At 43.1% G+C, this 27,525-nt stretch overlaps 1 protein-coding gene across 6 annotated transcripts in view; it reads left to right on the top strand.

Moving 5' to 3' along the window:
• Mrtfb (myocardin related transcription factor B) overlaps positions 1 to 27,525 on the top strand; it is a 159,525-nt gene that overhangs the window by 63,505 nt on the left and 68,495 nt on the right. For 3 of the 6 annotated variants that reach the window (XM_076937449.1, XM_076937448.1, XM_076937450.1), the window contains exons 3-4: positions 2,713 to 2,915; positions 8,278 to 8,340. In XM_076937449.1, coding sequence (XP_076793564.1) covers positions 2,762 to 2,915; positions 8,278 to 8,340 — 217 coding nt within the window. In that variant the 5' untranslated portion in view covers positions 2,713 to 2,761. The remainder of the gene's footprint in view (positions 1 to 2,712; positions 2,916 to 8,277; positions 8,341 to 27,525) is intronic. The other 3 variants (XM_076937453.1, XM_076937451.1, XM_034505782.2) reach the window with 1 other exon arrangement.

Raw genomic sequence — 27,525 nt, forward strand, 5'->3', positions numbered from 1 at the left:
TGTTTCTTAGTAAAATAAGTAATTTTGCCTACGAATTTATCTACCTAATAGAGCCTTTTGAAGTCAACATTATTTGATAGTGGTATGTAGTCTTCACTCTCTTCTCAACTTCCTGTTAGCAGTCATTACCACTACCAGAACTGTGTGTTAGTTGTGAGCATATGTATTTTTGTATATGCTTTTAAAAAGAAGCAAACATTGTCAACTTCTCTTTCAATTAGACCATTTCCCAATCATTGGAAGATTGATTACTGTCTTATTGCTTACTATCTTATCACTTGTTTTTGTCTTCTCTTCTTCACTCTCCCTTTCTTTTGAGAGTTAATTTGGTAATTTTTAGAATATTATTTAAATTCCTCTATTCGTATCTCAGCTAAGATTAATGTGATTATGCTTCTCTGACAATCATTTTTCTTCTATTTTTGTGTTCATTAATATTTTGTAAAAAGGAGATTTTTTTACTTGGTAAGGTCTAATTTATAAATACTTTCTTATGCATCATACTTTTGTTGTTGTAGCTAAAAAATCATGCACTAGCCCATGGTCACAAAGAAATACAAAAATCTGCATTGTTGTGAGCAGTTATTTAGGAAAAACTGTCTTCTGCCTTCTCAGTCTTTTTAAAGCTTTTACTTACAATCTATAGAAATGTAAAAATGCTGCTTGCAATTGTCCCCCCTCCCCCCATCCATTATATTAAATTGTCTCCTGGATTTCACCTGCAAAGACCATCCAATGTGTTCAGCTTTTGCATTGAGTTTAATATTGAAGAATTAAGAAGGAAAACTGGTTTTAGTTCTTCCCTTGTGTATTAGCACTGTGGTGCATCTCACTTGAGTCCTCTAGTAGTGGTGTCTGCTGCTGCCATCTTTATTGCCGGGTGTTTTCAATGACAATGGAGTTGTAAAACACCAGTGGTTGGCCGCTGCAGAGGCTCTAGGTTTTGGTGGTTTCTTCTTAAGATTATTTTTAGGGAAAATTCAACCTCACCTCACTTGTTTGTGCCGCTCTGACTTTCATATTTTGGGCAGCCCAGCACATGTCAGTGCAGTTGTTATTGCCATAGCATATTCCACAGTCTTTCCTGCACATGTAGTGCCTGGGGATCTCCCAAAGAGTTGGGTATAGTTCTCCCTTTTTGAGGAACTAAATAGAAAGCCAATGGACACATTTGACAAGCTAGCTGACTGTCAACAAAGGTGCAAAGACAATTCAGTAGAGAAGATGATCTTGTCCACAAGTGATGCTGTAGCCATCAGCCATTCTTAAGCCACCAGTGTTGATTCAGGTCTTACTGCATATATAAAACTTGGTGTCTTAGATTTAAATATGTCCATGCCTAGAAGGAAACGCAGGAGTTGACCTTTGTGACTATGGGCTAGTTGCATGATTTTTTAGTTACAACAGCAAAAGTATGATGCATAAAAGAAAGTATTTATAAATTAGACCTTACCAAATCAAAAATATCTCCTTTTTACAAAATACTAACAAACACAAAAATGGAAGAAAATGATTGCCAGAGAAGCATAATGATAAAGTGTTGTGTCCAGAATATCCCAAAGATCCAAGATTCAGTTGTAAAACACCAACTGCATACTATTAAAAATGAGCAGATATCATCAGTATTTAACCCAAGAAGATAAAGAAATGGAAAATGATACATAAAAAGATGTCCAGCATCTGTAGTCACCAGGAAAACAATGTCAAACTACCGTAAAATATCCTGTGTCCACGAAAATGTCTAAAATGAAAAGAATCGACAAAAGGATTGGCAAGGCTGTGAATCAGCTGGGCTCTGGTGCCTAGTGGTGGGCACCACTTAGCCAGTTTCTTAAAAATCTACGTATGCTGCTGCTGTGTGATCTGGTCATCCCACTCCTGGTATGTAGGCAGAGAAGTGGAAGCATGTATCTAGGTTCCTATATAGGAGAATTCCTGTGATGTAAGAGTCAAAACTGCAAACCACCCAGCCACTAGGTAGTTGAAGTATAGAACGCTACCTTGGAAGGAGGCCACCATTTGAACAGACGTGTTGCCACTGCACAGCATGGATGCACTGCTATCCCCTGGCTTCCAGTTCAGCACCTGTGTCACACGTTTAGGGCTCTTGTGTCTTTGATTCTGCTGTTACCAGCTTCTCAGTAACACAGTCTAAATTACACTGTACTAACAAGCAACTCCAAGTCTCGGTAATGTAAAATGCACCTTTTTTCCCTTATGAACTGCATTTTCTTTGTTCTGTCTTTGTTCATTCTGAGGCCCTGGCTGGTGAAGGAGTCTGTGAAGTACTGCTGGTTGCTGTGAGTGCTGACTAATTTAGAGTTCCCCAAAATCTAGGCACTGGGGTGGATCTTCAAGCCAGCCCATGCTTTCATTTTTATTAGCGCTTATTGACTTTCTTTTCCTCCAGATGTGGTGAAGTCTTTAAATGACAGTGATAGCTATAATTTTTATAATCCTTGATACAAAAATATATGCAAAGTGTCTTTAAGATTCTATTTACTGTACAAATGCTTTTTAGACAGGAGCCATCTCCCTGGAGTTGGTGAAGGAGCCTGAGATGCAGAGAGGAGGAGTCGGCAGTGGGTGCATGGGTAGAACTGAACTGTAGTGAACCCCAAGAGTCTGTCTTGATACTTTTGTGTCAACTGGAGAAAACGTAAGGTACTATTTCATTTACCTTCTTAAACATTTTGTCACTCTCTTCAACAGGCTGCTTAAAAGAGGTGGCATACTTCCTCTTGCCAGTGCCTGGAACACAATGGATCACACAGGAACCATAGACACAGAGGAAGAGCTAGGGACTCTAGCCCACCTTGCACCAAGTCCTCAAAGTGAGGCTGTGGCTCACGAATTCCAGGAACTGTCTCTACAGTCCAGCCAGCATTTACCCCCTCTGAACGAACGGAAAAATGGTGAGTCCAGCTGCACTTGGGACTTTGATTTAGACAAAATCATCCTTTTAGTAGATGTAGATAATTCCAGTTTGTGCCTCTGTATCAGTTACACTTGGCAAGCCTAATAAGCATAAGCAATGTTCTCTCTGAGAAGGGGCAGGATTTCACTTCTCATGCATTTGTTTGACCAGCAACTGTCTTTATTCGAAGCACTACCTTTAGAAGTCAGTCTTAGATTAGACCATCTTGGACTGGGAAGATCTCTTGCTGGAAAGGCATTGTGAAGTTGCTTATACCAGAAGTGGGTGTTAACCATGACTATCTTCTTCCTTTTACCATCTCTAGTGTGTTGGACCTTAATTTCAGAGTGGTAAGAGTTAGCCCACTCAGTGAAAGCAAGACTTTATACTAATGGACACAAGATGAGCTAGATTGTTTTTGGAGTTAGTTCATTCTTGTATACAGAGTGAATATTTTCTAACCAGTCCTTTTTAGTATGGTAGATTCTCATTGATGACAAAGGCATCCCAGAGTCCCCAAAACCCAAACTAATGAGTAAAGACAGACTAGATATACTTAGTTCTAATACAGTGTAATACACTTGAAACGTAAACACAACTCAAAAAGCATGTTGACCATACTCAAGGAGAACCCAGAACTTCACATGGGTTTGCCTTGTTGTCAGAAGCCTCATGCCTTTACCTTTACAAATAAAATGATTTTCCTACAGAATGCTTTTCGTTTACCCTGTTAGGTTTCTAGGGCCTGAATGTGTCCCAGAGTCTGCACTCTCCTTGCCAAGAGCAGAACACTGTGTAGTCCTTCAGGACAGGGTTTTGCATGAGCTTCCTGTGCCTTCTTTTAATAGTCATGTAGTTTTGTGTCCCGAATCTTACTGTTAAGTTCTGCCCTTGACCATTTTAGCTTAAACAACACACACAGACTCAGTTTTGTAAGATGGCTTTTAGGCATTCTGTTTCCAAGAGCCTGGCTTTACTGTGGACAGTGGCTGAGACAAATATATTAACTCAGAAATGAGTAAATACAATCAAGTTGCAATGTACTCCTGGACCAGTTTCCTGTCCCAGTGATTTAAGTTGTATTTGGTATAAAATCAGAAGGTCACACTTCTCACAACTGGCAATATGTAGCGGAGGAGGGAATGCACCAAAGTGGATATACCATAGACATGTAGCCCATGTAGAGACGATGTTCTCTCTCAGATGTTCATGTACATGCCTGAGTGTAAGGTGGATGCAGGGATAGAACAGGCTCCCCTTAGGCAATCATTTTGTTATTTTGGGGCTAGGGACCTTATTTAGGTTGGGCAAACACTCTACCACTGAAGTCATTTCCTTCCTGAACATGTCATTAGGGAGGTAGATGAAAGGTTTAACTTACTAAGATAGCTATATTTCATGAAATAATTTGTAGAAATATTGCTGTTTCTACTCTCATTACTAAAACCATAGCGTTCATCAGCCAGCATTCCTCTCTTGTGCCGTGATTTCCAGAGTTCATCTTTGTTTCTGTCACTCTGAATTCCAGCAGCTTTTAAGACACAAGTGTGGAAGCACCACTCATGTAGTGATAGGATTGTTTTCTCCAGCCATTGTCTTGTATCTGTGATCTTTGTGACGTAATGATTTATGTTTGATTTGTCACTATTTGTAATCTTCCATAGATGTGGACTTTTGTTTTAGAATAAAGCCACTTTGTGTTCTTTTTTCAAGCCAAATGCATATTGTTTAGCTGTTCTGAGTACAAGTAAAACATATGCTGGTTTCCCGTCTGTCTTATGCCTGCCTGCTTGTTTCCCAGATTAGCTACTTTTACTAGTGTCCTTTATGAGAGAAAAATGTTGGACTATTTTAGAAAATAATTTTGAAACACTTTTTTTGTAGCAATAATATTGTACTTTATAGCTTGGATATAAGTAATGTATTGATTTTTTTCTTTGATTATCATTATAGTGATTCTATAAATATAAATTTATTTTTGAATGAAGTTGGCTTTTTAGCCCAATGTGTTTTCCCCAAGACTAATTTCTGTTAAGTGTTAAGCCATGGAAGACCATCTCACAGTGAAGTACCATCTAAGGATTCAAACAGGAGGTAACTCCCTTTTTTTTTCTGAGATGACTGCAGGAAATTTGAAACATCTACCTGCTTTACATACACATTCCAAGGTATGAAAGTGATCCTTGTGTACAGCTACCAGAAATGTAGGTTTTTAGGGAGATACTGGTCAAGGGATAAGAACCTGAGTCAGGAGAAGTGCGTTAGAGTGGAGTACTAACTGTGAGTAATGACATATTGGCATTCCTGGACAGTTGTGAGAATCGAATCTGTGTCCTCCCTCCAATTAAAACAAATTAAACTGTTAAATAAATAGAAATCTGGGTTTTGAGCAGAACGTTTCATATATTTATATAATATCAAATAAGAAAGATAGGTGATAGACCTGACTTGCTTTCTTTGATCTTTTAATGTATATTATTCATATTTTTAGCTCTTTTTAATCTTATGCTTAAATTATATCAAAATGTAGGTATTAGTCTCAAAACCACTTACAAAATATTGTGTTACCAAAAATTGTGTGATTCACATGTCCCTGCTTGTGTGTTTTGTTGTTATCCCTAGGAATTTGAACTTTTCTCACTGGTGCTGTGTTCTTTTCTGTTGAACATATTGTAGGTGTTTAAGTCTGTGATTAGTGAGTAGAAGGATTGCATCATTGTAGCCTATGTTGCTAAAATTACACCCAATAACATCTCAATAAGGCAGTCACTTAGGCAGTCAGCTTTTCCAGATGGGCCCTATAAGAGCTATAATATGCAGTGTTTGTTTATGTAGTCAATCCACTGGGACACTGAGCTTCATTCTGGCATAGTACACAGTAGTTAGCGCCATCTTATTTCTATATTTATGTTGACCTTTAGTATTCAATGAGAAAAGCTCAGGTGGAGGACAGTATAGGTAGATGCCACATTTCCAAAAGAGCTGCAGCCAGCCCTTTCCTGCATCCACACTCAAAGAGAGCTCTACTCTGGCAGACACCATTCTGAGGTTGTTTTCAGGAGAGAAAAGCAGGACAGATGCAGAACTATCAGGCATTGCCAGCATTCCTGCAGAGAAGCTACTGTAGCTGCTAGGATAAAGAGCTGCTTGGTGTCTCACACTCTCCAGAGCATCTTTGGTATTTCAGTGTGAGTGAGACTCATCTCACTTCACACAGCTTCAGGTTCACCATTGGTAATATCTATCCAGTGGGAGTGAAGCAGTGCCTGCCACCTGCTTATCCTGAAAGGCTTTTGATTGTGGCCTCCCACCTCTGTCTGACTCACCCAATCCCATCAGAAACATTTACTGTGAAATGGCATGTGTGGGGTCCCAGTAAGGACATATTTCTTTTCAAACGTTTAGATCACTGGTTAGCATGGTTAGAAACTTGAGTTTACAGCCTCATCTGATTTTTTTTTTTTTTCTGAGATTTTCCCCCTTGCATTACATTTATACAGTGAGCAACTTAGACTCTCTCTTGCCTTGTCGTTAGTGATCTTTCCAAGAGAGGAGACGATGTACTCAAGAGTTGGTTGCACACAGGAAACAAGAGAGTCCTTGGCTTTGGACTCAGCACAGGGCTTTATCTAGCCACATACAGTCAGGGAACTTTCCAGACTGTGGCCCTAAGCCAAGGGCAGACACCTTAGTGAATAACAGCTTCTGTTTACAGCTGCTCTGTTCTTTGCATTTTCTGAGAACATTCCCTGCCCCTCATCAGTCTGTTAGTTCAGGTGTTTAGAAATGTGCAAACATAATAAACATTGTTCTTGGGCAAACTCTGCTCCATGGACTGCACGTGAGCTGGCACAATGGGATGGAGAGGAGAGGAGATGGCCAGTGTTGTTTCTGGAGCCAGAAGCCACAACATTCTGAAAGTATCACAGACAGTGAATAGACAGCAGTTGATCATTTTCTGTAAAACTCCCCTGGCTCACTTTCCTGTTGGCATTTGGGTCCAGAATGTTTACTATGACTCTTCAGGGCATCGCTAAACACTATGACAAGGTTTGATCATTTTTCTTCAAAAGTTGGGCTAAGAAAAGAAAATTGTGTATATTTATATATTCCATATTCAAGTTTTAATTTTTGCAATCATCTGTTAGGACTTAGACTAAACACAAATATAAAGTTCAAAAACAAATTCTAGATCGACACCTGCAAATGAAATTCTTCACTGGTTGTGGCAGAAGATGGTGTTTGTGAACAGTTTATCTCCTGACTCCTTCAGAATGAAAACGAAGCCTTATAAAGACCCCAGGGCTGAGGCACTCCCTTTCATAATGGCTTTATAGTCTCCTACTGAATAACTTGCTTTGTTTCACAATGCCTATAATTACCTATAACCTGTCTGCCCTCTTCTGCTCTGGGTTTCTTATTCAGTTGTTGTTAGTAAGGATTTAGTTTGTTTCAGTGTGTTGCTTTACACACCCTCATAGCATATGCCATATGCTGATGGGAGGGGAGCAGGAGGACCCACAGTTTCAAAGGTGCATCCTCAGGGCTACAGACCCCTCTCCCTAACATTTCATAGAGTCATTTGTTTGGAGTTTTAAATGGTATCTCTTTAAAAAATGCCTTTGAAGCATCAGTGATTATTGATTATTATATGTACTGAAAAGGTGACTTAGAGAATAGTGTAATTAGCAGTTTAGTTTAAGCTGACATTGAAATTACAGCATCATAACATATACAAATGCCTAGCCTAAATAGTTTAAAAGGCTTTTTTTAAGGTACTAGATTCAAAAAGTATGGGATATATACATATATATGAGAGAGATGGTTTTCTTAAAATTAGAATCTATATGTTTTATTAGACATTGGACTGGTGATTAATGAACTAACTTGTAAAGGAGGAGTTGTAATCCTTCAGAGAGCATCAAGAAAAAGAAAAGAGAAATTAGAAACCTATATGAGAAAAGAGACATTAGAAACCTATACTCTACCCTACCTATGAAGAGCCTATTAAATAGAGGGAGGGTACTGGGAAACATGAGTGTTTTGTTCAGTGTCATTTAGCTTATACTTTAAGATCAATAAAGTAGTACTATTATAACAGAAAGCAACAAAATGAACAAGAATAACAATGAATTGGGTCTTCATTTCCTTCCTTCCTTCCTTCCTTCCTTCCTTCCTTCCTTCCTTCTTTCCCTCCTTCCTTCTTTCCTTCCTTTCTTCCTTCCTTCCTTCCTTCCTTCCTTCCGGCTTGTAGTTAATGATCACATAAACTAAGAAGCCATCATAACCAGTGTTTTCTAACTTCTTTACCCATACTCTTGGCTCTCCTGCCTCACTGCTGCCCTCACTGTTATTAACAGGAAGTATAGTCTTTGGGGAGTCAGGACTGCAGCTTCCTTTGCCCGCTCAGTCTGTGAGTACAGGTAAGTCTGAGAAGCAGTCTGTCACAGCACACCCATCCCAGTGTCTGTCTGCAGCTTCAGCCATTGCTCCCTCCACGGCCTTCTCATCACATCACATGCTCCTCTACCTCATTCTTACGCTGTCTTGTGTTCTTCATTAGGCATCACAGCCCTCAGTGTGCTCCCACGTCAGCCAGCTGATGACTTTTCCATAGATCCAGAGTAGACACGTGTCATGTTATTAAATATACATAGAGCTCTCTGTTGTCAAATGCTCCTCATTGCCAAAAGGAAAGAGAAATTGACTTGATGGATGTTATTCTTAATATAATGGCTCTACCTTAGAATAACAGTATTCTCTTCCTGTGGTTCTCAGAGGTCAACAGGTATGTGTTAATGTGCTGATGGTGGCATCATGTCAAGTTTAAAAGGCACTATTTCGCCTTTTTTTTAAAAGCTCAAATGATCAATGTCTTTTCTTGTCATGTATGTTGCTGTTTTTGTTGAGAAAGTGCCAATATCTGTATTTACCATCTTAAGATGTTGCTGTGTGATCCTTGTGTTTAATAGGACATAACAAGAAAAGCAAGAAGTTTCATTTGCCACTAGTCTTGGGTTCCTGCAGGCTGCATTTAGAACCTGCCAGGTGTTTGGATGGTTGACAAACTGCAGACTAGGACGTTGATAGCAACAAAATTAGAATACTACCTAGGCTAGAAGCCTCCTCCTGACAGGGCAATTGTGATGCTGACTGTGCTGCTTGACCAACCTCTCATGGAATACTATACTTAAAAAAGTTAGCCAGCATCTCTCATGCTGTTAAAAATTGACACTTCGAGGATAGGAATAAAGATACTTTTATTTTTATATTTATTTATGTGTATGAGTGTTTACACACGTATGCTTATGTAAAGACAGCGTGGTTCTTTCCCTCCACTGTCTCTACCATATGGGTTCTGAGAATTGAACTCAGGCTATCAGACATGGCTGCAAGTACCTTGCTTGACTAGCTGAACCATCTCACTGGTCACTGAAAGATATTTTTTAAAGATATTATTAGCAAACAGCATTGAGATGACCATTGTGTGCCTTGCCCTAAGATAATTCTTAGATTTCCAGCTTGTAATATAGGACCAGCAATTCAGAATGCATGTAGGTCTCTGAAAGCAATTCCCTGACCATATACAGAGAAGCAGTGTAGAGATGATTCTCTCTGGACACACAGGGACATTGTAAGCACTCAGTTTTCCATGCTTGATGAGCAGGAACCACCCCCATAGGGTGGTTAAGAACAGCAGTTCTGACAGCAGCCAGGGCCAAGCCCTAGGCGGACCTTTCCTACCTGTGCATTTTCCTCCCTCTTCTTGCTTCTTTCCTGCAGACTGGGGGCCATACCTACTTCCTGCCCATTTGATCAATTCAACAGGAGAGGAGGTAACTGTAGTGTTTAGAACAGTGCAGAATGACTGTGGATACTTAAAGAATCTGGTACCTTTGTCCATGACAAAGGCATATCATTTTTATAGGTTTTCTCTCGATGATGTTTTATAACTTGATGGGTTTGTTTTGGTTTTTTTAGTAGTCACAGTAATTTTTGCTCCCTGTTTCCACAATGACTTTTTTTTAAAGAAACAAAAATGGCACCCAGCTTCTTCCTACTACTCATACACCTTCACAACACTGACAGGAAGCTTATCTTTTGGTCCCTGAGAGGGAAAAGCAGTGGGCACAGGTTTCCCAGGAAGCTATCTCTCATGGGTTCTGCCAGTTCCCACAATCCTAGCATTCCCTGGGCATCAGTCAGTATCTATTAGGAAGGACTTTCAGATTGTAAAGCATGTGAAAATACAAACAGGCTAACATTCGGACTCTCTAGGGACCCTGCCCTCCAGAACAGGCTCCAAGTTGACATTCTCACAGGCTACTTGCAGGAGTTCCAGTAGGGCAGGCCCAGTCATCAGGCTCCTGAACAGACCCCTCCATCACCCAGGGCTGGAGTACATCTGCTCTCCCTCCCATGCTCTTATTCTGAGGAGATTAAATCAATAGATGTGGTTACTGAGATACCGAAGGCCTGTGATGTGGATGATAACTACTGGGCAGAAGACATTCAGTGTTGTAAAGTAATTAAATAGCTGTTTGTCGTGTTTAAGGAGGTTTCTTCTTCTAGGTCATCATCTAAACTTTTTTTTTTACTTCAATTACAGGAAATCTCTGGCATAATCCCATCTCTCTTGTTTTTATTATGACTTGATTTCTTTTTTTTGTTGTTGTTGTTTAACAAAGAAATTAGATTAGGTTCAGCAATGACTCGTTAAAAAATAAGCATGGATATTAAGAACATGTTTATGTTGCTGTGACTTGTTTCCCATTGATTCTGAAATGCACAAAGTGGAAATACTTGCAGTGACTTAGAATGTTCTTCTGAGATACCTTTCAATGATGGTACCTGGTTTGCCTGAAGCTTTAAGTTCAGGGGATGAGGCTGTAAATTGACTTTATTTGGGTCCCTTTCAATGCTTTATTGTGTACTAATATACTTTTTTTTAGCATCTTATATGTATCTGTTTCTATATAAAATAACTTCATATACACACGTAAAACTAGAAATAAATGTGAAGGGCAGAACCCAAGTGATCTGGAGGCTGGATTACTTCAGGAAGTAGGTAATTAGGATTGATTGGGTTTATAGTTGGCTCTAAATGCTAAATGTCCTGGGGTTTTCCCACTGGAAGCCTAAATGGAATGTCTAAAATTCCAGAGGTGGGGCAGGATTCCACACTGGAAACTAGGGGTGGGAGATGTTCTTAGAGGTACATGTCTTCTTGTTTCTTTTCAACGAGTTAACCTTAGATGAATCCACAGAATTCAGCCGTTAAGAGTCCTACACAACTGGAAATTTTCGTATCCATTTCTGTTGTAGGACTGTAATATGTTTGGAATAATATTTAAGGTACACGAGCAAGTAGATGTGTGTTCTTAACCAATCCCCTTCAGGCTGGCAGTAGGAATAAAATATATTTTATCATATTCTGTTGGGAACCCAGGATAATTTAGATATCCCTAGTTTTAAAGGAAAAAAGAAAAAGGAAGCAAACTAAAGTGATAACAAGTTGGTCACAAGTGGTGACCGACTTGTGCGGCTCCTGGTCAGTGTGTGAGATGTAATGCCACTTCCACCCTCGGCTCTCTGACCCCTAGCCCCGTGTGTGTGCGCGTTAGCCTCCATTGTTTTTCTAAGAGCTGGAATGTGCTGATGAGTAACTGTAACTCAAGCTCAGGTAAGGTTTTAGAAAGTGTTTTGGTTTTTATTTTCCTCAATAATGGCACTAGCATTCTCTAAAATATGCTTTCTTGTGGAATGTTTATATTGTATAAGCAACTAATTCTCTCATGCACCCTTAAGGGTAGAACGTTGTGTCTCTGTCAGATTCCACTCATGAAATGCTGTCTGCAGTCACCAATAATCTTCTGTTCACTCCTTCACCATGTATTTAGAAATTTAAAGCTACTAGTTATCTTTGTGGATTTATCTTTCTTATGTATAATTCTCCCCGCCCCCGTGTGTGTGTGTGTGTGTGTGTGTGTGTGTGTGTGTGCATGTTACACATAGGAGTCATAAAAACTGTAATAGTCTATGTATGCATGTGTGAACATATGTATACGTAAAGGACAAACAAAGGCTGATGGCTATAACATGACTGTTACCAGGCTGAGTGTCTGAGCTTGGGTTTTGCTGTCTTCATTTAAAAAGCACTGGGTTTTGGCTTTGGTAGGCACTGAGTAACTTTTAGGTCACCTCAAAGCCTTTTGTAAATTTTGCCTGTCAAGATCTAGAGGTACATTTTTTTAACTTTTTATTGATTCTTTGTGACTTTCACATCATGCACCCCAGTTCCACTCGTCTCCCTGTCCCCTTGTATCTGCCTTCTGTCCTTGCAACCTCCCTCCCTCCACAAAAATAATAAAAACCACACAAACAAAGCAAAATAAAACAGAAAACATCTTGTCATAGAGGCTGTAGTATGTCACAGTGTGTCTCATAACATACCCCTCTATCTACATATCTTGACTTGTGAACGTTCATTGCAATGAGTCATTGGTCTGGTTCAGTCTCTGGTTTCTGTGACACCATCAATATTGAATCTTCACAGGGCCTGATTATCCTTTTGTTGTCCTGTGTCATGGAGATCCTGCAGATTTGAATCAGCAGGACTGTTAGAGGTCCACGTGCAGCTTAGAACAGACCACTCCAGACCAAACGGTTCCAAGGGGGGAGGTTATTCAGGAGATAAGACAAAGGTGGAGGGAAGAAGATGGAAGAAGAGAGCTAGGTCAGGGAGGGTTCTGCCTGTTTTATATGGGCAGTGACATAGCCTCTCCAAGGTAAAGGTGAGATAGGGTTGCCTAGATGTGATGTCACTGGGTTCAGAGCCTGATATCAACATACCTCCCTTTTTCTTATTATAAAGAGAAGAAAAAAGGGGAGGGGAAGCCGATGGTGAAAGGGGAGTTGGGGCACAGTGTCTCTTAAACTACTTCCTGCTGTGTAGGGGCGTAGTTCGTTGTGGGGTATAGCTGGCTTTCACCATCAGGGTCCACTCGGTTGATATGTGTATCAGGTTCCTCTGTGGACAGCGGCTGGTAATCCTGTAACAGGAACTGATTAATAGTTTGGTTAGAAATAATAACACCAGGGGGATGACTAGAAAGGATGTTACAAAAGAGTATCTGCTTTTATATGGGTTTTTAAAAATCTTAGAACTGGAGGTCTCACATTCCCTAAAAACAGCATTCTTCTTGGAGGAACTAGTGAAGACCATCTTCTTTAGCTGTCAGAACATCTGGCCCCCGTCGGTTCTGAAGCACCACAGAGTGTCTTGCGGTGTTAGTAGAAGAAATGGTTGGTCCGTGATCCTAGCATATGTATCTGACAAGACCAAAATGGGCAGCCCCCGTAATCATCTAGCCAGTTTCTACAATAATAATCTATCTGGTCAAAGAGAAAGCAAGTGTAGAGAACATAATATTTAGAAGGGACAACAGATAGAGGGATGGCAGCAATTTGGATTGGTTCTTGGCATCCAGCTATGGAACAGTTTCCTGGCCCTGTTGGGAAGACTGTTTGTTATCTGTGGGGGTCTCTTGAACCTCAAACCTCCAGATATAAGGGCTGACCTGGATAGAAACAAGCATCAGGGGGAGGACGAGAAACCCATGTCTAGTCCAGCGAGGTCGAGCTCGGCTGCCGGAGTAGAGTCTCATTTTCTGGGATTGAGGACAAGGTGGATGATTTCAAAGTCCTCTGGAGCTTAATAGAGCACAGTCCTGTTAGGGTCAACGTGTATGAAGAGTTGATTTTAGATGGAGGGGTGAAAGGCTTGAGGTGAGACAAGTGGACCTAATAAGGGAGTCCCTCAAGATTAGCAGCTCTAGGAGTCACAAGAATTACCTTAAAAGGGCCCTGCAATTGGGGAGAGAAGGGTGAGGGCCGATGATCTGGAGAGGAGAGAAAGACTTGGTCTCCAATGTTGACAGTCAATGGACAAGAGACTGTGTGGTCGAGGTAGATGGTGGTCTGCAAAGTTTCACAAGAGAGAACGGAGGTGGCAAAGTAATGGGGTGAGTAGATGGTTGGGGAGGGGGGAGCATTTAGGTGAAAGACCAGGAATTAGAACTGGTCATCCATACATGAGTTCAAAGGGTGAGATGAGGAGAGGCCACTTGGGGAGTGCTCATAGGGTGAAAAGAGCCAGAGGTAGGAGTTTTACCCAGTCAAGATGAAGTTCCTGTGACAGCTTGACAAGAGTGGCTTTTAAAGAGCAGTTAGTTCTTTCTACCTTACCTGAAGATTGAGGATGGTAGGGAATATGAAAATGCCAGGGGATGTCTAGGGCCTTAGAATTTGAGAAATCTGGGAAGTAAATTCAGGACCATTGTCTGACTGAAGGGAGGCTGGGACACCAAATCGGAGGATGATCTCTCGGAGGAGGAGATCAGAGACTGTCTGAGCCCTTTTGTTAGTTGTGGGGAAAGCCTCTACCCAGCCTGAGAAGGTGTCCACCAAGACCAGGAGGTAGTTGGCACGTTTGACAGTGGGCATGTGGGTAAAGTCAAGTTGCCCATCAGTTCCAGGATGGGAACCTCTAGCCTGATGGGTAGGAAAAGGGGTTCTACGATACCTTGAGTTGGGATCTGACATCTGACAGATTTTGCAAGAAGCAGTGATAGATTTTAAGAAACTTAGGTCCTCAGGAGTAGGCTGTAGGTGGGTCTTAACAAAATAAGACAACGCTTGGCTGTTAGGATGAAAGAGTTGGAGAAGATAGGACAGAGTTTGATGAGTGTCAGGGGGTGTAGGTGGGGATGTGGGTTGCAGTGTAAGAATGTCCTGGGGAGGGTAAGATGAGTCTAGACCCCTAAGGGCTGCAGCTCTAGCTGCCCCATCAGCTCTCGGTTGTTTCCCTTGGAGACAGTAGAGTCATCTGTCCTGTGGGATCTGCAGTGGACAATCCCAATAGCTGTGGGGAGATGGGAGGCCTTTAGCATGGCCATAATTTGGTTTGCATTAGTTACTGATCCTCCTTCTGTGGTAAGTAACCCACGCTCCTTCCAGATGGCAGCGTGGGACAGGAGGAGATGGAAAGCATATTTGGAATCTGTGTAGATGTTGAGGGATTGTCCCCGTGCCAGCTGGAAGGCACGAGTGAGGGCTATTAGTTCAGCCTGTTGGTTGGTGGTATGAGCAGGAAGGGCCTGTGCCTCCACCACCTCGGTGTCTGACACTATGGCATAGCCAGCTTTCCTGGTTCCTTCATGTAGAAAGGAGCTTCCATCTGTATACCAGGTATAGATGGCTTGAGGCAATGTGCCCTCCTGTATGTGTGAAGGATGAGATAGTAGTTCCTCTAAAGTTTCAGTGCAGGAGTGAGATAGGGAGTAGTTGGTATTAGGTCAAAGAGGAAGATTGGAAATATTAAGAGGTGGGCATGATTGAAAGGTGAGGGTAGAGTCGTCTATTAGAGCTACCTGGAGAGAAAGAACCCTGGAGGGTGGTAGAGTCTGTAAGCCTTTATAAGTTAGGAGCTGTGACAGGTTGTGAGAAGAGAGGACAGTTATAGACGATCCCAAGGTTAGTTTCTTTGACTCTCGAATAAGAAGTTCAGCAGCTGCTAAGGTATGAATACCAGGTGCCCATCCCTGGATGGTTAGATCTAGTCTTTTTGATAAGTATGCTACAGGTGCAAGAGAGGGTCCCAGTTGGTGACCTAAGACTCCAAGGGCAAATCCCTCCTTTTCACTTACATAGAGGTGTTAGAGGGGGAAGAAGTAGGGTGAAGGAGTTTTTTCCTTAAGAGGTCAGAAAGGATAGGCTTAAGTCCCCTGAGGCTCTGGAGGGGGAGAGGGTATTGAGCTTGGGTGATGTACCTGGTAGAGTCTAGTGACTGGATGACAACAGGAGAATGGTGTTTAGCAACAGAGGGCTTCTGGACGTCCCAAACTCGGGGGTCCACCTGAGAAGCTGGTAAGGGAAACAACATGTTAGTGTTAGTAGGTTGGCTGGCTAGAAGAAGGAGCAGAGGAACTGCTGGCAAGCTTGGGTTTAGGCGAATTGGGAGAGCTCCCAATTCCCAAGGAAATAGAGGCTCCCAACTTTGTTAAAATATCCCTTCTCAATAAGGGGACAGGACATCTAGGCACTACCAAAAAGAAATGGGTGAGAGGTACATCTTTAAAAATGCAGCTAAGTGGCGGGGGGAGGGGGTCTGGTGAGGAAGGTAAGGTTGTCGTCCTACTCTGACAATAGGAAAACGTGAAGGTAAGGTGGGTCCCCAAAACTCTGTCAGGACTGAGTAAGTGGCCCCAGTGTCCAAGAGGAAGGAGATGGGTCTTCTATATACCATAATATCTACCCTGGGCTCCCTGCTAGTGTTAGGCGTGGTCGGGTCGAGAGAGCTGGGGCCCAGTCAGTCCTCCATAGCCAAGCCTAGAAGGTCAGCTGAAGGGTTTTCTGGGAGCGATGTCCCTCTGTTCTGAGTGACATGAGGGCAATCAACAGCCCAATGTCCCTTCTGATGGCACCTAGGACACGGTCCCCTTGGCTTGCTGGGGTTGGGGCAAGCCTTCGCCCAATGACCATGTTGACCACATTTATAGCAGGAGCCTGGTGGTCCCTGAGCCTTCAAAGACCAGGAGTCTGGGGTAGCAGCTGAGGCTGGTCGGATAGCCTTTGCCAGCATGTGGTATATCTGTTTTTGGGCTTTCTCATCTCTCTCAATGGTACACCTTAAAGGCCAGCGCCAAGACTTCTGCCTGTGGAGTTAGGGGCCCCCTCTCCTAAGTTTAGCTTTTATGTCGGGGTAGCTCTGGGAAAAAAAGTAGGGCATCAGAAGTTGCTTACCTTCTGGGTTTTCAGGATCCAGATTAGTATACTGCAATAAAGCCTTTGTGAGGCGTTCTAAAAACTGAGATGGGTTTTCCTGTTTGTCCTGGACAACCTCTTGGCGTTTCTCAGTTTACTGGCTTTAAGGCTGCCTTTCTTAGGTCTGCCAAAAGGCATGTTATAAATCTATCTCTAGCTAAGATAGCACCTGAGGAATTACAATCCCATCAAGGATCCTGGTCAGGAACCGCCTTAGATCCGATTGGATATGTTCCGTCTGTCTGGTGAATCTGATCTGCATGCATTTTTGCCTCTTCCCAAACTCGCCTGCGTTCATCAGGAAGTAAATTGTTAGTGAAAATCATATGAACATCATGGAAAGTCAAGCTATAAGACTGAGTGATGTACTGGAACTCTTTAATAAAGGCGGAGGAGTTAGAGGTATAGGAACTCAGTCTGCTCTCTATTTGAGAAAGTTCACTCAGTGAGAAAGGAACATGTACTCTGACCAGACCATCATCTCCAGCCACTTCCCTTAGAGGAAGGACAGATGCTGGTTTAGGTGTCCCTGGAGGAGAAGGAATTGGAAGTTTGTCTGTGGCCTTAGAACGTGTGATAGGAGGGGTAAAGGTTGGTGCCAACGCAGGGCGATTAGAGTGGCCTGTAGCTAGTGCAGAAGGAGGGGAGGGGTCTGGAGAGGTCGAACTAGTAGACTTTGAGGTATTCTGGTGAGAAGAAACTGAGGCGGCAGTTTGGGTTTTTGGAAGCATGGAAACAGGTCTATGATGGAGGGGAAGCAGTTCGTCAGCTGGATCTAAGGGTGTGGTGTCATCTAATGGGGGTGGAGTAGGTTTCATGGCTGAAAGAACCTGGGGTGGGGAACAGGCAGAACACATGGAGGGATTAGAGCGAAGGTAGATGAATGCTTGGATATAGGGAATGTCTTTCCATTTACCAGACTGCCGGCAGTGTGCATGAAGACCCTGTAAAATGATCAGGTCTAGCATGCCATTAGGTGGCCATTTTAAACCATTATCTAGAGTGTACTGAATCCAGACCTTATTGCAGAGGTGTCTCAGTTTGCAAGGCATTAATTTTAGAGATGTAACCAGGCATTAATTTTAGAGATTTGAGGTTTTTCAGGAGACAACCCAGTGCGGTATCTGGGGGTGCAGTCGAAGACAGTGTAGCACCTGTTGGGTGATGGGGGGGGGATGGGGGCTGTTACCGAGCTATTCATATCAGCGTCCCGAGAGAAGAATCGATAACAAATTAGGCAGGGAGCCTAGATATCAGGTCATCATGAGAATATCTAGGGGCCCCAGATGGTGAATTCCCGGAGATCGCCAGAAAACAGTTCAACCTGGTACCAGGTTTTTCTGTCTGCTGCAAGAGCTTTTGGGGACTGTGAACTGCTTTTGAGGAGGGAATCCACCCAACGGCCAAAGTCCTAACTCGTAGGTCAGCCAGGAGGCCAGTTATATGGACTGGAGCATTGAAACGCCAACCCTTCAGCCCAGGAAAGGCTGGCCAGGTGCTATCTGGACATTTAGGCTCCTTCCCACCAGTTGAAAGCTCCTTACCAATCAGTATGCTGGTGTGTGTTTGCAGACTTTAGCAGTCTGGTATCAGGAAGGTGGAACCATGAGGTCTGTGTAGGCCTAGTCTGGCTGCCTAGCCCACGTGGCAGAGCACCACGTAGGGGTCCGCAGTGGCACAGCTCACGTGGTGGAAGTTCCATGAGCCTCGTGGCAGCGGGTGGAGTTGGTCTGCAGCAGAAGCAGTGGAAACTCACGTGGTGTAGCAGTGGTGGAGGTGGTGGCGGCAGCCGGGTTGGCGGTGGTAGCAGCAGGCCACATGGCGTCCCGTCCTGCATGATTACAGCAGCCAGCAGCTGCAGCAGCTGGCAGCCCTGCACAGCTAGTCATGGTTCCCAAAGTTTTCGGTCTTAGCCCAACACACCAATGTTAGAGGTCCACAGGCAGCTTAGAACAGACCACAGGGTTCCAGCGGGGGGCGGGGGGGGCGCTGATATGTAAAAGATAGAGCAAAGGTGGGGGGAAGAAGATGGAAGAAGAGAGTGAGGTCAGAGGGTTCTGCCTGTTTTATATGGGCGGTGACGTAGCCTCTCCCAGGTAAAGGTGAGGTAGCCAGGTAGATCCTGGGAATGTATGGCGGTTGCCTTGGCAGCGATGTGGAGGTCGCCTAGATGTGATGTCACTGGGTTCAGAGCCTGATACCAACAAGGACTAATCCACAGCAGTTTACAGATAATGCAGATTTTGGGGGTGGGCCAAATCAAAGCCCTGGATGTAGCCCTGGGTTACCACTGAGTTGCTCAGCCCACTGGCTCTCCCTTGTCTGTACCACCAGGGCACACTCCAGCACTGCGCAGGCTAGGCTACCCAATGCCACCATCAGCAGGAGGCAGGGCCAGCTCTCTTACACTCTCACCCTCTGGCTCACACCCCACACTCCCAACCCCCCACTGAGAGGGGCAGCTCTCTGTTCTCCTGCTCTCTCCACACTATGGCAGCTCTTGGACTGTGCTGGGAACAGTGCTTTAAGTACACTCACTTTCATCTCCTTTGGCATCTCTGCTATTGCCTGACATTTGCCCTGGGGAGAGCTTTGCATTCAGGTTGCTTGCAGCATGTGTGCTATGGGGATACTTCAGCTGATCATTTCTTACCTAGTCTTGTGACATTCTAGTCCATCACATAGAGCACTTCCCTCAACAGAGACATCAGGGCACTGTCAGGCAGGTTTCTGGACTCAGTCAGCACAAGTCTTCCTTTTTATAAACTTAATCTGCAGTGTCTGAGCTGGCTCACCCTCCTGAGCTCTGGGTCCTGACGCACATTCTGTTTCCTAGTGTGTGTGAGCAAATACCTCATTTATGTTGGGTTTCCTAGTTTCTCATGACAGGAAGTAAAGCCCAGTGCTTGTGACTCCATCATGGCCAAATCTGTGGGGTCTGGAACTGGCTTGTGTGTCTTCTGGGGTGTGTGGGGCTAAGCCTCTGATCAGACTACAGCAACACTATCATCTCAGTGCTAGTTTTTGGTGCTTTCGAGCAATGAGTGAAGGAATAGTAAGGAGAATGGCTTTCCACACCTCAGCTGGCTAAAGCAGCCTGCAGGATTGCAGGACACTCCTCAGCCTTTTGCGCCTCCTGGAGCCAGTGGCAGAATTTCCCTCCATTCATAAACATCAGAGAGGACCGGTTTCTCAGACTGGCAGAGTCTGTTCCTCATTAATAAAGAGCTAATTATATACTGTTTTCTCCTTAAAGAAATACTGAAATAAATAAATAAATAGTAAATACACTTTGCCTCAGTATTTGAATTAGATTCAACTTGGCAAAAGAATTATCCCTGAAAGATAACCAATGGGTGCACTTCTGGTCTCACCAGTGTATCAAATGGAAACTTTGTTGTTAGAAACATCTAGATTCCACTAAGAGAAAAACAAAGAACAAAATTATAAATTTATTATGTACACTTTTCCACCATCCTCCATCCTAACCACAGGAAAGCCTCCACCAAAGCCTGCTCCTGGGAGAAAGCTAGTAGTGGAGCAGCACGTTGTGTTTGTCAGTTAGCAGCAGGCACACTGGTTTCCTTCTCCCTCCCCTCTCACCTGGCACCCTCTTCCTGCCCTTCTTGGTCCCTTTAGTCTCTTAGGCAGCTCCTCATCCACGGTTGTATGCAGCTCCGTAGAGTCTAGGACTGATCACTGAGAGAAAGTGAACAATATTTGTCAGTCTTAAACAGGCTTAATTTGTTCAAATGTTATCTGTAGTCACATCTATTTTTCTGGGAATGACATGCTTTGATTCTTTATCAGCCTGTTTCTCTTGATCTTTGTGCCTCGACTTCCCAAGTTCTGAGATGACAAAGATGCACCATCATGTGCAGTTCCTTTGTTTGCTATAGTATATATTCCTCATCATGTACACACAATGCTATTTGTGATGGTTTGCGTATGCTTGGACCAGGGAGTGGCACTATTAGGATGTGTGGCCTCTTTGAACAAGATGATAAAAATGAAATAGGGTACTACTGTGATCACCTGGACACACTGCTCAGCCCCTGTTTCACCATAACCCTGAAAACACTGACAGACTTTCTGTGGTCTCCTCTGCAAAGGCTGTGCCCAGTTTTGTTAGTGGGGTGTTGGTTTAAGGTCCACACCTCAGCTCATAGAGCTGTCATCACTGCCTACATGTGCTATTGTAAACCCATCTCACATGGATCCAGAGATGCTGAGAGACCACAGAGAGTGTCTGGTAGCAGACTGAGTATACTAGGCATATGTGTCAGAATGCAGGAGCAATGAAGATGAGCCCCCTAGAGCAGGTGAGCAGCTCCATTAGGGAGCTAGTGAGACCAGGTGGTGCTTGGTAGATCCAGGAACCTGCTGCAAATGCAGAAAGCCAAGTATGAGCAGAATGAAATTAGAATCAGCTCTTGATTGATACTCGGAAATGTCAGTTGTCAGACTGAGAGAGAGATTTTAAAGGAGTTTCATAATACAGAATTCTAATTTATTAGCCCACATTCTATGTATATGGGTTTGGGTTTGAGTTTGTTTGTAACTTGTTTTGAGACAAGGTCTTGCTGTGTAGTCCAGGCTGGCCTAGAATGCAACATCCCCCTCCCTCACCCTCCCAAGTGCTGGCACTGCAGGCATGGCTACCACTCATAGCCGATCATTTACATTAAGGGGTTGGCTGCTGTAATATGCTAATACAGGGTATTTTCAAAGTGAGGTGTCATCTCCATACTGTGTCCCTTCAGAAGCCACTGTTCCCTTGCTCCTTTCTAAGGTGTGCAGTCAGATAATACCTAACACTTAGCTTTGAGCTTCTTAGTCACTGTGCCACCTACAAAACTGAGCCATCTTTTTTCTTCACCCCCTTTGCTAATAATACAGCCAATGACACCTATAAACAAGCTGTTGTGTCAGTTTGCTCTGTGGTGCTGCATTTTGCCACATTCTTCCTCTTTGCTGTACTCTAGGCCTATGTCCCCTGAGTACACAGCCACATACAGCCCTGAATTCTGTAGAGAAAGATGTTTTCTTCCTCAAAGAGGAAAAGCATTGCCCTTGTGAGATAGGATGTGACTTTCCTGCAAGGAGACTAAATAAGGCCGAGTGGCTGCTCAGAAATGCACTTTTATAGATACTATCAAGCTGCCACCAGAGGTTGTAGAGAAGGCTACAACGCAGAAAAGATCGCTTTTAGACAAAAGCTAAAGCCATCTTCAAGGTGGGTGTCCTCTTCTTTTTACATAAAATTCCTAGAAAAGGTATAAAGGTGGCCATGTACAAAGCCAGATGATGCTGAAGATTTTACAAAGCAGAACAGTTTTACTTTGAACTTCTCCTGAAGATGGAAACATTGTCCTGCCACTGCTGGCCTCGTGGCTTTGCCTTGTTTCAGTTCAGCCAACAGGTGTTACAGATACAATCTTACTTAATTCCTCTTAGTTGCTGTGATAAAGCACCATGACCAAGAGAACTTAGAGAAGAAAGAGCTTATTTGGGCTTACGGTTCCAGAGGGAAAGGAATCCATAATAGCTGAGCAGAGGCATTGCAATAGCAATAAGAATAGGAAGCTGAAAGCTCATACCCAGAACCAAGCATGAAGCAGAGGGAGCAAACTGCCCACTGCCAGTGACAGACTTCTTCCAGCAAGACCACACCACCAAAGTAAGCCAACAACTGGGACCAAGCACCAAGCTTGAGACTATGGAGGACATTTGTCATCCAAACTACTACAAATGCCATGCTGTTCATAAGAGCATCCATGCAAACAGAAGCTCCCCGCCACCTGCAGTTCTCTCCTCTCAGTCCTTTGTGCATTCCCATCCTTATGCCCACCATCTTAAAACCGTACTTACTGCTCAAGGAAGAGTGACTTCATAGCTAAGCACCAAGGCAGTTTGGAGCTTAGAGCCAGAAGCAGTCTGGTTTGTCTTTTACCCTAACCTAGTACTTCTGAAGGTTCTCTGTGAAATGGATGAAAAAATTTTAAGAATTCCTCTAGTAAAAAATGTCCCAACAATCATTTGATTCTTTTTAATCTTTAAAGAATTAATTTGTTGTTTATTGGGGTGGGTGGGGGTGGGGGTGCGCATGTGCAAGTGCATGTGTGCACATGTGTGCACATGTGTGCTTGCTCATGAACCTTTACACTCATGTACCATTAGACTCATGTGGTGGTCAGAGGACAGCATGCAAGAGCTTGCTTTTCTTTTCCACTGTATGAATCCTGAGGATTGAACTGGGGTCATCATACTTGGTGGCAAGTACCTTTACTAGTCACAGTCCCTCTTACTAATCTTTTAAACACATATGCTTCATCTTCTAGGAAAGTGAAAAGCCCAAATAGATCATCCTCTTCTGGCAATTTATTTTATAATAAACTACTTGACATTTAACAACTAAAATAAAGGCCTGCTTTTACTAGTTTTATAAATTAACTGTCTTTTCTATGGGTAAAGTATACATGAACAGTTTTCCCTTGTAAGTTTCCATAATAGAGTAGCAGCCTTTTTGCATGTTCTTTTAACTGTTGGAGTTAGGGTAGTTTATTAGCCCCCAGGACCATTGTTTGAATGACAGTTTTCATCTAATCATTATAAATTTACTTGCATATTCTGAAATTCTTTCTGGAATTCTGAGAGGTTCACTCTTTTCTAAGGGAGCATGCACTGTAGATTCATAGGTTCGTTATGCATAACTGTCATTGTTGTTTTTACATGTATTTATTGTGTATGTGTATATGTGTGGACATGCATGAGCCACACAGCATGTGTGTTGAGGGCAGAAGACAACTTTTTGGAATTAGTTCTCTCTTTCTACTCTGTCAGTCCCAGGGATCAATCTCAGTTTGTCAGACTTGGTGGCAAGCACCTTTACTTGCTGAGCCATCTCTGCCTTTTTTTTTTTTTTTTTTTTGATGCATACATTATTTTAACTTGAATAATAAAATCCCTTGTGGCATATACTCTTCCTTTCTGTGCTTTTGATTTTCTCCTGTTTACCACCTTTAAATATTCCTTGACCTGATCTTAAAATGACTGTTCCTCTGAGAATCTCTGCTTCCTTTAGTGGGAATAGTATTTAGAAACCACAGAGAGCCAGACATGGAAATAATCAGCTGGGAGTCACTGAGTCCACTGCTTTTAGTAGATTAGCTAGGACATTTGTTTTAGAGCTGTGTCTTCTAGCCTAGAATCGCCATTCAAGTATAAAGAAGACAGACAGTGCCAGAGGAGGTTGTTGAATGATCTTTTCACAGGGATCACCTAAGACCATCAGAAAACACGAATACTTACATTAGGGAATTAGGAGCTGACAGCATGCAGTCACCTGCTCCATTTTGGACTGTGCCATAAGGAAACAATGGTCTTCTAGAAAGAAAGTTCTCGATTTGTTAACTATCCAGTGGAAAGACATTTACCTTTTACTCATCCCATACACAAACATCCCACTGTGGTAGACCAAACCATTGGAGCTGATATTTCCATGACCTTGGAATAGCAGAAAATTTTTAACTAGGACTGATAGTTTATGCTGTATTTAAATTATGAGCACTGATGTACCAGCATATCATTGAGAGATATAGAAGGCCCACAGAATGCAAAGAAATGAGTCTCAATTGATACATTTACTAAAAGACTGAGTCTGTAAAAAAGAGATCTTCACAAGCAAGTCTAATCTATGGACAAGAGCATGGACAGTTAGTCCATGCAGCTGGTTCAAAGAAGAATGACCCCATAGGGTTATGTTTGAAGATTTGGGAAGATTTGAGACAGCTGTTCTCAACCTGTAGGGGGTGAGTAGGAGTGGGGTTGTTGAATGACCTTTTTACAGGGATCACCTAAGATCACCAGAAAACACACACTTACATTATGATTCATAACAGTAGCAAAATTACAGATAACAAGTGGCAATGCAATAATGTTATGGTTGTGGGTCTGCACAACACGGGGAACTGTATTAAGGGGTTGCAGCATTAGGAAGCTTGTGGCCTTGTTGAACAAGGTATGTCATTGGCTTTAAGGTTTCAAAAGTCCATGGCATTCCTAGTTAGTGAGTTAGTGTTCTCTCTCTCTCTCTCTCTCTCTCTCTCTCTCTCTCTCTCTCTCTCTCTCTCTCTCTCTCTGTGTGTGTGTGTGTGTGTGTCTGTCTGTCTCTCTGTCTCTCTGTCTCTCTGTCTCTCTGTCTCTCTGTCTCTCCCTCCCTACCTACCTGCCCTCCCGCCTGCCTGCCTTCTGCGGGTGGCTCAGATGTCAGTGCTCAGCTGCTGCTCCAGCACTCCGTCTGCCTGCTGCTGTGCTCCACACCCTGATGGTCACTGACTGTAATCCTCTGCACTTGTACACCCCTAAAACTTTTTTCTTTAAGTTTCCTTGGTCATGGTGTCTCATTGCAGCAGTAGAAGAGTTGACAGCTAAGACAGTTGACAATGGATGTTTGGGATGCCTGTGCCTGTGGATATGGGTACTTTGTCCTCAGTCATCAGAGCAGTGAAACATGGCATAACACCAGAGGTGTCAAGGACGTGGAACAACTGGTGGTGCGTGAACTTGTATAACTTACAAAAAACAATGTCATTCACAGCCAGCATTAGAATTCCACTACTAAGTACTCAGCAGAAAGACATACACACTTGGTGCTCATCCCAAGGTGGGATTTTAATTGGAACTCCACAAGTTGCTGCCTTGTACTCACTGTCAGCAGTGTCCAGTCTTCAGTCTCCTAAAGACAAGAGTTACCCCAGATGCCAGCCTATTACTAAAATGGTCACATAATGGTGAGACCAGCATTAGCAGTGAGCGGTCAGAGCCAGTGAAGTGGCTGAGTGAGCGCACATGCTTGTCACCAAGTCTGAGAAACTGACTTCCATCCCTAGAACCTACATGGTAGAAAGACAGAACTGACTCTCATGACATTGTCATACACACACCAAATAAATAAATGTAAAGAAAAATTATGATCACTGAGTAAATTACCCACTGAGCAAATCTATGAACTACGATGTAGCCAAGGCTTATCCTGAGCTCCTGATCCTCCTTCACCTCTCAAGTACTAGGATTATAGACATGATCTACCACACCAAGCACACTGAGCTCATAAAGAGGTTTTCCATGGAGGTCAGAAAGGTCATCAGATCACCTGTAGCTGGAGCTCCAGCCTTTTTCAAGAGCAGTCTGCACTCATAACCACTGAACCATATTTCTAGACCCAACATTACACTTTTAAAAACAAACCATTATCTTCCTTTCTTTTTCTGCTTTTCACCAGAAAAGCAAGTATCAGGAGGACCAATAAGAGTCCTGTCCTTACTGACTGGTGACCCTGTACCTGGTTGCTTTCCGCAACTGTCTCAGGTCTCCTCCCAGGCAGTCTGTGAAAGTGGAGCACTACTATCCTTGGGTTATGGAGAGTAGGAGGAACTGAAGTTTGAGAAATCTACAACACTGTAGGTTACAGGTCTGAAAGTATGAAGTGAGCAGGGTCTAGGCCAGGTCTTCATGACTCCACGTTCAGTGATAAGCATGCCTCCTTTCTCAGAGTAGACTTATTTTTATTGGGATTAGAGCTGATTCTGTGTAAACATTAAGGGGACAAAACAAAGCCAGCAGTGGTATTTGGCTTGAAATATTAGCACATCTTCCTGTGTGAAGGGGGTAGATGTAGTAGTTTCTGGATCCCAGAAACAATTTCCAGCATGAACCCTTTGTTCCTGTTTGGAGCTTTCTCTAAGCCAGGAGTGCATCTCACAATAAGGTTTAATTACCTGATGTATGGTTTCAAAGTCCTGGCTGCCCTGAAGATGAGTCTTGTGGCTGAAAGTGTACATTCAGGCTGTGCCTCCCTACTTGCCATCACTCTGTGTTGCTCCTCTGCAGCCTGGAGCATCAAGTGTGCCTCCTGGTGCACTTGTGTGCATATTTTCTCTGGAAAAACAGAAGCAAGAACTCGGGCTCTGCATCTGGTGCTTTCTCACTGTCCTGGCCATCCTCCCAAGTAGATGCCACTCCTATCCACAGTGCTTCCATGGTTCCAGTTTGCCTTCAGCAAAAGACCAAACATCCTACAGAGCTGCAAGTACCATTACACTTCAGCTGTGCCCGGCTCTCCAGCTCTCTCTCCATCACGCCTGAGCTGTGCCCAGCTCTCTCGCTCTCTCCATCACGCCTGAGCTGTGCCCAGCTCTCCAGCTCTCCTTCATGCTTCCTTGAAGCCAGGGCTGAAGTGTGCAACTACCAGCTCTAACCCACAGTAACTCAACCATGGCACATCACCTTCTCGTATGTGTTCTCTTCCCATTCCAACCTTGTCACTCCCATGCTCCTGTTTGCACAGTACCATCCTCCAACACTCTTACTGGTCTTTGTCCAACTAGATGATTGAATGAGTATCCTTTCTGGCCTCTCAGTAGCAACCCTTGCCTCTGTTTTATACCTGAATTTGTGACCACTTTTCTGTTTCTTTTCCGATTTACTACAGAAATATTAATCATTCTCTGTTTCTCAGAGATGACCTTCTGATTTAATGTCCACTGAATATTTATTTGAAGAATAACAGGTCATTTTTCTGCAATTAGAACTATATTTTTCTGTGTCTCCTTCTCGATAGATAAAAGTAGGACATAATGACTTTTAAAAAATATTTTAATATTGTCTTTCTTTACAAAATAAAGGATCCACTTCCAAGTGTACATGTCAATCTTGTCAACAAGATTAGAGCAAAGTGTGGTGGTACACACCTTTAATCCTAGCACTTGAGAGGCAGAGGCAGG

The sequence above is a fragment of the Arvicanthis niloticus genome, chromosome 6 (genome assembly GCF_011762505.2).
Source record: "Arvicanthis niloticus isolate mArvNil1 chromosome 6, mArvNil1.pat.X, whole genome shotgun sequence".
Lineage (NCBI taxonomy): Eukaryota > Metazoa > Chordata > Mammalia > Rodentia > Muridae > Arvicanthis > Arvicanthis niloticus.